We start from the raw sequence: 15,010 nt of genomic DNA, 5'->3' as shown, positions 1-15,010 counted from the left end.
CAAATAGATGATTTCTTAATTCCTAATGATGGTTCTATAAGAATTCTTAAAATTAGATTAGTAATTTTAAGCTTTTATATTAGGACTGCTATTGTGTTCTTTCTGGTAATCAAAATTGCATTGAGAACCCTGCCATTCTTAAAGTGTCATGAGTGAATTGCTTCTGCAATACCAAGCAGGCATCTACAAATTAGAGCCCATTCTAAGAGGGTATTAACCAATTAAACAAGGTTCATAAAAAGAGAACCAATGATTTACTATAGGTGAAAGGACTGAACATAAATAATTGACTGGATTTGCCTATAAGTAATTTCACTTATTCTTTTCTCATAAAAATTACAGCTTTTAACTCTCCATGAACGTGCAGAGCCAGTAACAGATGGTGACAGTTTATCCTGATGATTACTCTTCACAGATATGCATGTAAACATTCTCTGTCGTAAACTGATTATCCAACTTATGATTTGAATTCCTGTGCAAACTTGTGGTGAACTTTTCACCATGTGATGCTGTGTTCAGAAAGATATAGAAATGCTGCGGACAAAGAGAGAGAAAGCTTTTTAGACAGAACTGAACAGAACAGAACAGAACTGAAGAAGAACTTAGAAGTAAAGGCATAGCGTTGAGAGTAAGGCATTGAGAGTAAGGAAATCATTGTGTGATAAGAGCAAGAGGAAAGGAGATAAGAAGAGAGCAAGGAGAACCTTTAAAGCTAAACTTTATGGAGGCAAACTTTTGTAGAAATTTTAGGAAAACTGAAGAACTTAGAAATAAAGGTTAAAATCACTGCTCTTCAGCCTTCAGCCTGGCTCACTGGCTAGCCTCTGCTCTTCAGTCAGGCTCACTGGCTAGACTCTGCTCGTCATTCAGGCTCACTGGCTAGCCTCTGCTCTTCAGTCAGGCTCACTGGCTAGCCTCTCCTCTTCAGCTGGGCTCACTGGCTAGCCTCTGCTCTTCAGTCAGGTTCACTGGCTAGCCTCTGCTCTTCAGCCTGGCTCAGTGGCTAGCCTCTGCTCTTCATTCAGGCTCACTGGCTAGCCTCTGCTCTTCAGACTGGCTCACTGGCTAGCCTCTGCTCTTCAGTCAGGCTCACTGGCTAGCCTCTGCTCTTCAGTCAGGCTCACTGTCTAGCCTGTCCTCTTCAGCTTGGCTCATTGGCCTATGGGGCCCTAGCACATCGCTTAACCATCTGCTCATGACTGCCTGACCACAATGACAACCTGACTACCCTGACTTCTTAAAGTCGTCCTCTAGAAAGAGCACAAGAAACCAAAGAGAAAAACCACAGGGACCTTTTCCAATGGGCTTTTTTCAACCTTAAGTACTTTTGTTCTTTCTTTAAAAAAGTGAAATATAATTTCTGTAATTCATATGTCCAAGAGAGCTGTGCAGTAGTCATTGCTTTATGGAATTTGGTGCTAAATCAAAGGATTCCTTTATTCTATTACAATGTTATCTGTATGTTGTAAGATGTATCTTTGGAAAACACAACACCAAATTCCTAAAATCTAGATGTTTTAAGACGTCAGCTCATGGACAAACATAACTGCTTACCTATCTAGACTGGCCTTTTTTGCTATACTGCAGGTACAATCAATTTTCCACATTACTTCCATGATTTTCAAGAATGATTAAGAGGAAAATAAGTTGAACTTAATGGCCAGAAAGGGGATTCTGTCAAGTTGTCTTGTGTGGGACCAGATACCAAGCTATGACTGGTAAGCCTAAAATCACCTGTTCCTGAAACTGACAGAACTTACAGAAAATACATACTTTCTTATCATTCCTCTGCCCCGATGGTCAGAGATTTATTGAGCACCTACTACGATCCTAGCACTGTGCATCTAAGGGTGTAATGGTTAATCAAAAACTTAATAAGAAGCTTAATTAAGGAATAAAGAAAAATGAACCATAATTTTGAAACTCAGAATTCAATATAGGCAAAACCACCATTTCTTTCTTTTTTTTATTAACTTGAGTATTTCTTATATACTTTTCGAGTGTTATTCCCTTTCCCGGTTTCCGGGCAAACTTCCCCCTCCCCCGTCCCCTTCTTAATGGGTGTTCCCCTCCCCATCCTCCCCCCTTGCTGCCCTCCCCCCAACAATCTAGTTCACTGGTGGTTCAGTCTTAGCAGGACCCAGGGCTTCCCCTTCCACTGGTTCTCTTACTAGATTATTCATTGCTACCTATGAGGTCAGGGTCCAGGGTCAGTCCATGTATATAGTCTTTAGGTAGTGGCTTAGTCCCTGGAAGCTCTGGTTGCTTGGCATTGTTGTACATATGGGGTCTCGAGCCCCTTCAAGCTCTTCCACTTCTTTCTCCGATTCCTTCAACGGGCGTACTATTCTCAATTCAGTGGTTTGCTGCTGGCATACGCCTCTGTGTTTGCTGTATTCTGGCTGTGTCTCTCGGGAGAGATCTACATCCTGCTCCTGTCGGCCTGCACTTCTTTGCTTCATCCATCTTGTCTAATTGGATGGCTGTATATGCATGGGCCACATGTGGGGCAGGCTCTGAATGGGTGTTCCTTCTGTGTCTGTTTTAATCTTTGCCTCTCTATTCCCTGCCAAGGGTATTCTTGTTCCCCTTTTAAAGAAGGAGTGAAGCATTCACATTTTGATCATCCGTCTTCAGTTTCATTTGTTCTAGGTAGGCATCTAGGGTAATTCGAGCATTTGGGCTAATAGCCACTTATCAATGAGTGCATACCATGTGTGTTTTTCTGTGATTGGGTTACCTCACTCAGGATGATATTTTCCAGTTCCGAACATTTGCCTACGAATTTCATAAAGTCATTGTTTTTGATAGCTGAGTAATATTCCATTGTGTAGATGTACCACATTTTCTGTATCCATTCCTCTGTTGAAGGGCATCTGGGTTCTTTCCAGCTTCTGGCTATTATAAATAAGGCTGCTATGAACATAGTGGAGCATGTGACTTTTTTATATGTTGGGGCATCTTGTGGGTATATGCCCAAGAGAGGTATAGCTGGATCCTCAGGCAGTTCAATGTCCAATTTTCTGAGGAACCTCCAGACTGATTTCCAGAATGGTTGTACCAGTCTGCAATCCCACCAACAATGGAGGAGTGTTCCTCTTTCTCTGCATCCTCGCCAGCATCTGCTGTCACCTGAGTTTTTGATCTTAGCTATTCTCACTGGTGTGAGGTGAAATCTCAGGGTTGTTTTGATTTGCATTTCCCTTATGACTAAAGATGTTGAACATTTCTTTAGGTGTTTCTCAGCCATTTGGCATTCCTCAGCTGTGAAGTCTTTGTTTAGCTCTGAACCTGCTGCAGGCTTTTGAGATGTCTCCATCTCGGCCCTCTGCTGGCAGTCCCTGTCATTGTTTGTTGTCCCCAGCATTAGCCAGAGCAATCAGACAACAGGAGGAGGTCAAAGGGATACAGATTGGAAAGGAAGAAGTCAAAATATAACTATTGCAGAGGATAGGATAGTATACATGAGACACCCCAAAAGTTACACCAGAGAACTCCTAAGTCTGATAAACAACTTCAGCAAAGTGGCTGGGTATAAAATTAACTCAAACAAATCAATAGACTTCCTCTACACAAAAGATAAACAAGCTGAGAAAGAAATTAGGGAAATGACACCTTTCATAATAGTCTCAAGTTATATAAAAATACCTCCGTGTGACTTTTATGAAGCAAGTGAAAGATTTGTGTGACAAGAACTTCCAGTATCTGAAGAAAGAAATTGAAGGTCTCAGAAGATGGAAAGATCTCCCATGCCCATGGCTTGACAGGATGAAGATAGTAAAAATGGCCATTTGTCCAAAAGTGACCTACAGATTGAAAGCAACCCCCATCAAAATGCCAAATCAATTGTTCATAGGGTTAGAAGAAATAATTTGCAAATTCATTTGGAATAACAAGTAAGGCAGGATAGCTAAAACTATCCTCAACAATAAAAGGACTTCCCTGGGAATCACCATCCATGAACTCAAGCAGTTTACAGAGCATTAGTGATAAAAACTGTATGGTATTGGTACAGAGACAGGAAGATAGACCAGTGGAATAGAACTGCAGACACAGAAATGAACCAGCACACCTATGGTCACTTGGTTTTTGACAAAGGAGACAAAAGCATCCAGTAGAAAAAAGATAGCATTTTCAGCAAATGGTGCTGGTTCCACTGGAGGTCAGCATATGGAAGAGTCCAAATCATCCCCTTCTTATTGCCCTGGACAAAGCTTAAGTCCAGGTGGATCAAGGACCTCTACATCAAACCAGATACACTCAATCTATAGAAGCAAAAGTGGGGAAGCATCTTGAACAAAAGGACACTGGAAAAAATTTCCTGAGCAAAACATGAATGGCTTATGCTCTACGATCAAGAGTAGTCAAATGGGACCTCATAAAGGTACAAAGCTTCTGTAAGGCCAAGGACACTGTGGTTAGGACAAAACACAAACCAACAGATTGAGAAAAGACCTTTACCAATCCTACAACTGATAGCGGGCTTATATCCAAAATATACAAAGAACTCATGAAGTTGGACAGTTGGACTGTAGGGAGACTAATAACCCTATTAAAAATTGTGGTTCAGAGCGGAACAAAGAATTCACAGCTGAGGAATATGGAGTCGCTGAGAAGCACCAAAAGAAATGTTTAACATCTTTAGTTATAAGGGAAATGGAAATCTAAAAAACCCCGAAATTCCTCCTCACACCAGTCTGAATGGCTAAGATAAAACACTCAGGTGACAGAAGATACTTGCAGGGATTTGAGAAGGAGGAACACTCCTACATTGTCGGTGAGATTGCAGACTGGTACAACCATTCTGGATATCAGTCTGGAGGTTCTTCAGAAAATTAGACATTGCACTAGCTGAGGCCCAGCTATACCTCTCTTGCACATATACCCAAAAGATGCTCCAACATACAACAACGCACACCCTCCACTATGTTCATAGCAGCCTTATTAATAATAGTCATAAAATGAAAAGATCCCAGATGCCCTTCAACAGAGGAATGGAAACAGAAAGTGTGGTACATCTACACAATGGAGTACTACAGAGGTATCAAAAACAATGACTTCATGAATTTCATAGGCAAATAGAATGAACTAAAACATATCATCCTGAGTGAGTTAACCCAATCACAGAAACACACACATGGTATGCACTCATTGATAAGTGGATATTAACCCAAATGCTCGAATTCCCCAAGATTCACAGACCAAATGAAATTCAGGAAGGATGACCAAAATGCTGATGCTTCACTCCTTCCTTTAAAGGAGAAGAAGAATCGCTATTGATGGGGTAGGGAGGCAAAGTTTAGAACAGAGCCTGGAGGAATGGCCATTCAGAGTCTACCCCACGAGTGGCCTATACACATACAGCCTTCAAACTAGATAAGGTGGATGAAGCTAAGAGGTGCAGGTTGACAGGAACTGGATATAGATGTCTCCTGAGAGGCACAGCCAGATCATGTCAAATACAGTGGCGAATGCTAGCAGCAAACCATTGAACTGAGAACTGGACCTCAGTTGGAGGAATTACAGAAAGATTGAAAGAGCTGAAGGGACTTGCAACCCCATAAGGACAACCATGCCTGCCAAGCAGAGTTCCCAGAGACTAAACCACTACCCAATCACTATACAGGGTCTGTGCCATGGCTCCATCTGCATGTGTATCAGAGGATGGTCTTCTTGGGCACAAATGGAATGAGCAGCCCTTGGTCCTGCCTAGGCTGGGAAAGTGGATGGCTGGTGAAGGGAATACTTTTATAGCAGAGGGGGAGGGCGATGGTATTAGGACTTATTTCTGGGAAAAAGGAAAGAATAACATTTGAATTCAAAAAGAAAGATATCCAATTAAAATTCAACAACAAAATGGTGTTTAGAGCTTCAAATAAAAAAAAAAACCACAATCAGGAAACAGAGAATTGTATGCCTCTAGTTTTCGTCAAATATGCTCAGGGCCCAGGTAGGTTCTGGGCCCAGGCTGAACCAAGCAGGTTCCTGCCGCTGACTGCTCCTCTATTCCTGTTTCCAGAGGCATCATGCAGATTAATATGGGGCCAGAGATATGGGAAGAGCTGGTCAGAAGTGGCTTTCTTTCCTGTGGTCTCAGGATTATCTGCATTCCTGGGTGTTCAACACCCTCTGCCCCGGGATTTGGGTGCAGGGTTTCCGATTGCTTTAAAATCCCTTATACCATGTTTATATGTCCTAGGAGATATTACAGAAAAATTAATTTATCCCATTAATTTGTTCAACATGCTCATCCACAGAGTATAATTTAGAGGTAACTATATATTTGACAGCAAGCATACACAGTGGGTAAGATATGCATGATGAACTTGAAATTCACAGAGTTGGAAACACAGTGATGAGTGACTGTATAATTGCCTTTGAATCTCAGTAAGATTGATGCACAGTGCCCATGAGAATGCAGAGATCGATCCCTCCCTGATAGCTGTGGGACTTCAGATGTTGACACTAGTGATCAATAAAGAAGGTTCTTAAGAGTGAAGAGTTTGAGATTACTCCTTTATTGACCAGAATACATCCAATTTACTTGATAGTAACCAGATGCAGGTAGTCAATATATACAGTCTATATCCTTATCAAAATAGAAAAGCAAATGAACAAAACAACAACAACAACACATAAATAACAAATCTTCAAATGAATAGAAGGAAAACCAAATAACCAAAATAATCAAAACTCAAGCAAACGTTAAATAGAGGAATTTCGCTAAGCATTCTTTTGCTGCTCCTTTTGCAGAATTGGCTTATAGCCTGTGGCTTGCCTTGGAGACATAGTAGACAAGCAGTTACTGATGGTAATAATATTTTCAAGAGAAGTGGAAGTAGGTCTGTTTTGTTGGAGTGGGGGTATTAAGGAAAAAGCCTACCAATACTGAGTATAAATGATATTACAGACTTTGTTTCATAGTCTGTCCAATGTTGTGAACTGATCTCCATGAAACTCTTCTGGATGACCCATCAGGACAAGTACAAATTTTCACGTGCACAGTCTTTCTGGATGACCAGCAGCTCTTGATTGATGTGCATCAACACTTCTCTGACTTCCTCCAAAAGTATACACTTGCTGGAAAGAGCTGAGGTGAAAGTAAGGCCTATTCAATCCAAAGAAGTTAAACTAAAGGAGGAAAATGCAGTCCACAATTGTGATGGACATTACAGATGAGATACAATAGTGGTGTATTTGCTGTGCACACTTAGATCTCCTCCTGTAGCTCTTCTCTCCAAGAGAGATCTTGTCCTGGTCTGTGTCATGTTCGACTTTCTGCTGGAGAACTTCAGACCTAGCAGAGCAAGGGAATAAAGGTTTAGTGAGTGGTTGTCAATTCAGCTCTCCCTCTTACATCAGCTCTGTTCAGTTGGACAATCCAGCATGACCTGTCAGCTGAGGTCAGTCCCTGCATCCCCAAGTGTCATAGAGTACCTGGGCTTGGATTTATATCTTAGCTTTCCAAACTGCTAGAATTTGAACTGTGGAATATGCACTGTACTGGGGTTAAGAGAAAAATGAGCATATTTTGTCACTGGTCCAGGTTTATCATATTGAATAATAACATTGTAGCTGGGTCTGAATCTGAGTTCAAGAATGGTATGAGCAACCTAGAATACCATGTGGATTCCTTCTGGAGAACATGTCCAGAAATGTGGTGAAAGTTCTGATTATGTTAGCACTGAAGGAACCTGCATAGGTTCAATTTGTAACCACTGAATCTGCAAATACACCGAGAAGCCATCTCACTTCAAATCCATTCTCACTGAACAGATCCTGTAATCACTGAGAATGTGCTCACAGCAAATCCTCACAGCATACACAAGGAACAGTAAAGTTTATTGTGATGGAGATACATAACAGCACCCCTGTAAGACTATGCTTATTGTAATGCAATTTGTGAGACGACAGAAGAGAAAATGTTCTCAGATCTTATCAGAGAGTTAACAGGAAGAAAGAAGTACAAAATACAAAGAAATCCTGAGGATTATACATATCCTGTCATGGACAAAATTGACATAAACTGTACCAGAACAATACTCTGGGTAGTTCTTTAGGTGACTGAAGGTGAAAACCTTGTCAGTGATCAGCCATCCAAAAAGGATAGTTATATAGGGACAGGAAATCCAATTGGCTTCTGCCAGTCTGTGTTCCTGCCTGATCTCAAAAATATCAGAATGCTTCTACAATGTTCCTCCCAAGCCACTTTCCTGGTTGATCGGTTCTTTCTGCTTCAGAATGCCCTGCATTCTTTCCTCTAATCCTTCCTTATTCTGGTCATCAGATGAGTGTACTGTCAATGGAAGCATGCATGCATGTGTGCACACACAAACACACACACAGACACACAGACACACTAATACTAACTCGCAAACACACAAGCCATTTGTGTTTACACAATATAAACATAGTACATTGCAGTGTTTACTTTCCCTTTTAATGCTTAATATAATGATTCCCCAGGATACTCTGCAGGCCTAAAAACAAATGTTGAGTGGGTTATGAACATAGTGGTCATAGCCTATAGACAGCTCAGTCAGTGATGTGCTGTCCTCCCATAAACCGACATAGAATCAGGGTTCTTTCCCTATTACCAATCTGGCTTAGCAAGTTTCCAAGGCTGTGTAGAGCAGTCTTGTTTCCCAGCACATGATCATATGTTGGTGGTGGACTAGACTCCTGTTCTTGTTCACTGTTTCAGACTTTCCCCATAGAGTGCAGCTTCTTCTAATAGGAGCTCTCTTTACCATAGCCTGAGTGACTTCATGCCCAAAGCTATGCCCCCAGAATCATAGGAAATCTCCATAACCAGGATCCAAATGAACAATGTTTCTACTTATTATGTGATTCTGTCACAGATATTTGGAGTAAATAAATAAATGCTTACATGGATTATCTCACACTGAGTCATAATCCATTGAAAGGCTCCAACCTCTCATACAGTTTCCCTCCTTGGACCACTACAACCCAGATGTGCTCTAGTTGCACACCTATTCTTTTCTCTGGGATCTCTGTGTCAACTAAGTCTTCTGTTCCACTTAAAGAACATGGCTTCTCACAGGCCTTTCTGATCGTCCACTAACAGACCCGTCTGAATTTCATCATTTCTCCTAACTCCATTAAGGCTGAAATTAACTGAGAGAAAATGATGTTGATTGACAGCACTTGCAGAATGCTACACAGATAACATGGGGGAGCGCTTTAGATTATCTGTGCACCTAAAGGGGCTCCTGAAACTGCCCTGTTCTTGCACCACAGCATAGCTATGGGGCTCTTGCTGGATGATGATACAACTCCAAGCAACTCAAATTCTCAATGAATAAAATCCAAGCCAAACTCCCAGCGGAAACTGTAGTGTGCCAAGGTAGCTGGAAAGAAATGGTAGCAGGCAATGTAAAAAGCAACCTTGGAGAAGACACAGTGAGTGACACAACCTTCCAGTGGGCTTTCACCATTCACAAAGGACAGAGAAGGACCATAAATCAATGGATTTTATAAAGCAGCCCCCCTTACATCCATGTACTCCATTCCTTTGATGTGCTCCAAAGGATTTTGATGCAGACCAGTCATTTTTCCCTAATCACTTGAAAATCTAACTTTACACGTGTTTTGTGTTCTTTTGCTGTACAGAGCTAGGTGGAGATTCCAAGTGATTGGGGTGCTATATATGATATTCATGAAGGCAAAGTGAACTCTTAGATTCTCTTTCTCATGAAACAGGGCAATAGAGACTCACCTGTGCAATTATGCACAGGGAAACACACACACACACACATACATACACACACACATACACACACACACACACACACACACACACACACAAAAGAACCCATACTAGAAACACTTGGAAAATCATCCAGAATTAAACCCACAACATGAGCATAAACATGCTGAGCCACAGCTGGTACACACAAACAGACACACACACACACACACACACACACATACACACACTCACACACACACAGAGTCACATATGCACACCCTAACACACACTCACAGACACACTCACACACACTCACAAACACATACACACATACACACACTCACACACATACACACACTCACACACACATACTCTATCACACACCCATACAGACACACACACAAACAAGCACAAACAGACACACACACACACACACACACACACACACACACACACCAAAAATCGCAAGTCGGCAGAAAACAATGAAGATCCCATCATACTGGAGGAACAACATAATATAGACTATTCAAAGCAGGTATTTTAAGAGAGAATCACTACTCAGCCATTTTTCCCGAGAGGAACAAAAAGGCCTAGATAGCACTCTTCTTGATGAGAATGGGGGTAGATAACTCTGTTCTTGAAGTCTCAAATCTCTCATGCCAATTGTGGAGAAAGAACGAATCCACCAAAAGATGACAATGACAACCATTTCTTTGGCATTTCCACCAGGCTCTCCTCCTTCTAAACTATTTAGTTCCTGGAATCTCACAGGACCCCTGCAAAGAAAATGGGCTCTGGGCTTTTGCTTCATCCCTCAAAGCCCTGCTCTAGTCTAAAGAGGGGCTCCCACATAGCACCCTCCACACATATGGCATGTAGTGCTGTGATGTGTGATCAACCCATCTCCCTTAATAAACTGCAGATTCTCGAAGAGCAGGAGCATTTGCTTTCCAAACAGGCAGTTTCTTGAAGAGGGGCATTCTCCACAGAAAGCCTTGTAAACCATCACATAAATGAACACTTGGATGAGACCTAGGTCAGGACATAGATCCCTCAATAGACAGCTACATTGGTTGTCTATGTTTATGGTAAGACATGAGGACAGCCTGACCCTGAGGCCTAACCCTACCTGCTGTTGCTTGGCACTGGGGTCACAGATGTTCATTCCGGCCTCTTCACAGAGCCTCTTTGCCTCCACAGAGGATGCTGGCAGTTCAGTCTGCTCCACCAGCAGTTTTCTCTTCTCATTCAGCAAAATCTGTATATTGTTCCTCAATTGAGCTTGTTCACGCAGGAGCTGGGAGTGCCTGATGCTGAACCACAAACAAAAAATGGTAAATGCCTGCCAGCTTCTATTTGCCTGACACTCTTGCAAGTACAATCATCCCTTTAAGGGTCCTCATCCCCAGAAGTCCCTAGACTAGAGCCACAGTATACAAGTTAGCACCAATTAGAGGAGGTCAAATCCAGAGGACACATTCCCTGTGAATGAAAGTACTTCTGAAAATCCTGACACTAAGACGGTTTATATAAATCAAGGTAGAAGAAACGGTCCATAAGGGAGCTCATATGTCCATAGTATGCTGAAACCATCTGCAAGTAGAGGTCAAATCCCCTCTGAGGGAGGATAGAAGACCCAATAGCTATATAGTCTTTCCATGTGTTTCTCATGGATCACAGATCTTTAAATCTCCTGTCAGAGTCCTAGAGATTCAGAGTTGATTGATATTCCCATCATGGTGCAAAACTTTTCTATCTAGAGGATCCTTAATGGGGAAAATAACAATTGGAGGGTCTTCTACACCCTTCACATGTAGGACAACTGAGTCCAAGAGCTACAAATCTAAGACCCTTGCCAGGAGGCAGGCTTCTTGTTAAGAGTCAGACACCATGGAACCAGAGCCCTGACTTTTGTTCAAAGTCATATAGGACAGAAGCATTCCCTGCCTAGTGCTGGGTTCTCATCTCTGTCAGCGACTCACCGGTAAGAACTGTTCACTTGTATGAGCTCCTTGTACCTCTCCGTGGCATCACTTATTGAGTTGGTCATCATTTGCATAGCCATCATTCTCATCTCATGTTCGGATTGAAGGACTGGCAATTCGACATCCAGCCTGGGTTAGGTCATGGCCAAAGGAACAAATAATGTTTTGAACTCACGATTTCAGAATTAGGTGAAACGTAAATAAAAATACATAATAAAAAATTTCAAATTCAAGGAATGGTGGAAGGGAAGAAAAGGGCAAAGTCAAAAACCAGACCAAAACCCAATAGTGAGACTCAATCCACAGAAAATATTTCCAGGCAAATAAGCAAACATTTGTTTTGAAATAAGGACTCCTTAAAAGCCTGGGGAGATATGGTTCTGCAAAGACTTACTATATAGGAGTGGGCAGAGCCTGAGACCTGCCTGTTTGGAATAACAACTGTCAAGAATTTATTCCCACAGTGACCCTTTCTAGGTCACAATAAACCATCACTGGATAGTTAAAAAAATAAAAAACTAACGATCAAAGCAGGTAAAAAAAATTAGGTGAAATCAGACTGTTCTCTCAATTACTTAAACCCAGTATATAGCACATACTTGCTCCTTTGAAGTAGTTGTACTGGTTAAGTTTATTATCCTGGGCACAGGACAACAGAGTCACGGTACCAATTGGAGGGACCTGACCTTCAAGAGCTGGCCAGGTGAGCATGATGGAATTGACTAGTTCAGGAAGAAGATTCCTCCAGTCTGTGCCACAGCTTTGGGCCCAAGAGAAAGCTGTGATGACATTTCTCTTGTTTTGAAAGCAGGTATACTCAATCCTTGGTTTCTATAGTTACATGAATTCCCAGAGGGCATAACTATGTTTGACAGGGAAGAGGATTTATAGCACCTCCTCCCCTCGGGAGAGTCCTGTGTGCCACCAAGGTATACAGAAGGAGCAAAGTGCTCTGTTGATCAGTGTGGGCCTCCACGTACGCATCACTATCATGACCTGCAAAGTGTTGATCAACCAAATCCTCAGACCCCATCAAAGGTCCCAGACGTCCTGATCCTGAGTAAAACACCACATATACTTCCACATACACACATAGCAACCCATATCCAAACACACTTAGAATGCCAACTACATGCATGGAGGTGCCATAGAATCAGTGTATAATGAACAAATTCAGAGGAAAGAGTGATGACGTGCAGGCATTTCATTCACACACACAGTTGCAGCAAGTGTGACCAGGTCCTTCTAGCTGCTGACAGAACCAATGCTAATCCAAGGAGCTCAGGGTCAAGTACAAAAAGGCTGGCCCTAAACACGCAGCACCTAGCTTATCTCAAAGGTATTGCCTGCCAAGGCTCCTTAAAATCGAGGATGAGAGGTGAAACTCTCTCGTGCTATGAGGAAATATCGGGTTAGCAGAAAGAGAGCACAAGAATGTGAACACGTTACTGGGCATAATGACTACCTGTGGTCCCACTCATCATAGATATAAAGGTCCAGGATTTGGTAAAGTTCATCCCTCTCGAATTGACACTTCTGGATTTCAAATTTGAGTTCTTCCAGTTCCTTTAGAAGCTCCTCTTGCTTGCTGATGACACTTTGGGATGATGCCTTCCTACCAAAACCTGTAGATAGATAAACCCAAGTGAATTTGCATATTTGATGGCCCACAGGCAGAAAAGATCATTCTGAATCCCAAAAGGAGGTTCAGGAAGGGGAAATAGTAGAGACTGGGTGAATCCCTGGAAGAGCAGAAAAGCTTTCTTAAAGGTGGATTCTTAAGCTATGTCCCTCTTCCCAACCTCTAATGCCATACACGTGCCACACTCACTATTACAGGACCCCTCACCCTGAACAGTATAACCTGACTGATACATAAACATCTGGGACAATGTTATCTCATATCAGATGTGGTGCAGTTAATCCTGGAGTTCATAATGCTTAGCACCATCAAGCTCTAATCAATGTGGTCCAGCCCAAAGTGTCTGAGAACTCAATTCATGACTAGGGGTGCATCCTTCCTTCTTCTCGCCATCAGAGACTTATGTAACCTACAGTAATCTAGAGGATGAAGTGCTTCAACTCCCAAACATGGATGGTCACATTGTTAATCTCACAGTGACTCCTCCTGCCATTCATTGACACTCACAGTTAAAAAGCTTCAAGAAAAGACACTGAAGTCTTACAACTTTATGGCTTTCTCTAAAATTAAAGATCAGGAACTCCTGACTCTTGGTTTGCCTTTGAGAAATCCCAAGGCTCCTGCTTGTAAGGCCTAGTCTTAGAAGGCACATCTCAAACCTACCTCCTTGAGGATGTTCCCCTACTCTGCCCAGGACTCACCAAGCCTTCCCCAGAATGATTTCCTCCTTCCTGTTTCAGTAGAGAGGGGGTCAGCTTCCCTCTGACCTGGTGTGGTCTCTCCTTGATCTCCCCTTTCCTTCCGAAATAGCCTGAGCAGCTGGCGAAACATGCCTGCTTGTGAACCCAAAGGGAACTGAAGAAAGATCCCAAAGGCAGTTGGTGTCACCACAACACTGGTGACATCACTGAAGATTCTAGGGATCTCTTAGATACAATGGAGTGTCCAGTGAAGGGCTTACTGATGATGTCACTGGAAAGTTCTATGGCCTACCTACTAACCAGCTCTCCACAAAGTGATGAATTTCTGTGGGGACCCTTTCCTCCAGTCTCCCATGTGTCACTGGGAATACCATTTGGCAACCTCTATTTCAAAGCTAGATATGTCTCTCTGCTTCATTAGAAGTCAACAATGCTTTTGCTGGGGAGAGTTGCTTACAACCCTGAATTGGAGAACAGATTTTTCTTAGCACCCAAATCTCTAGGGGCCAAGGAGGGGGCAGTTTTTTCTTAAAAGTAAATCTACTACCCGAGACAATGCATGTGACATACATTTCGATTCTTAAGCTTTTCCCTTTTTGTGGAGGCCAATATGTTTCTTCTATACCTCTGAGTGTATAAAACCGAGAAATAGCTGATTAGTGTGCAGTGCTTGACAGCTGACATTGTTTCCAATTACATATCCATGTATTTCACAAAATCAATGGTCTATAATCCTATTTTTTTGCAATAAAAACTCCTTTTTCTTGGGAACATAGAGACCAACTACAGGGCATATATAAAATAATAAATTTCTTTCCCTTTTATATATTAAGTAGGGCATCCTCCCTTTCTCAAATATAACAAGACAATTAAATTGACCGTCAGTGAGCAAATGTCAACTTGGAGCTTGTGTTACTACATTGTAACTATATAGCCATCACTTCTCCAATATCATTCGTCCTGAATAGGC

At 42.0% G+C, this 15,010-nt stretch overlaps 2 protein-coding genes across 2 annotated transcripts in view; both read right to left on the bottom strand.

Moving 5' to 3' along the window:
- LOC148003534 (disks large homolog 5-like) overlaps window positions 1-15,010 on the bottom strand; it is a 446,357-nt gene that overhangs the window by 63,328 nt on the left and 368,019 nt on the right. The window lies entirely within an intron of this gene.
- Window positions 6,498-14,262, bottom strand: LOC148003546 (disks large homolog 5-like). Its single transcript, XM_087568790.1, has 5 exons — window positions 14,041-14,262; window positions 13,163-13,322; window positions 11,695-11,826; window positions 10,842-11,025; window positions 6,498-7,297 (listed from the first exon to the last, which is right to left on the bottom strand). The coding sequence occupies exons 1-5, from the start codon at window positions 14,168-14,170 to the stop codon at window positions 7,292-7,294; spliced, it is 612 nt and encodes a 203-aa protein (XP_087424916.1). The 5' UTR covers window positions 14,171-14,262; the 3' UTR covers window positions 6,498-7,291.

Source organism: Rattus norvegicus, chromosome 9 (assembly GCF_021556685.1).
Source record: "Rattus norvegicus strain SHRSP/BbbUtx chromosome 9, alternate assembly SHRSP_T2T, whole genome shotgun sequence".
Classification (NCBI taxonomy): domain Eukaryota; kingdom Metazoa; phylum Chordata; class Mammalia; order Rodentia; family Muridae; genus Rattus; species Rattus norvegicus.
The sequence above is the reverse complement of the archived record's forward strand: the minus strand, read 5'-3'. Positions and strand labels throughout refer to the sequence as shown.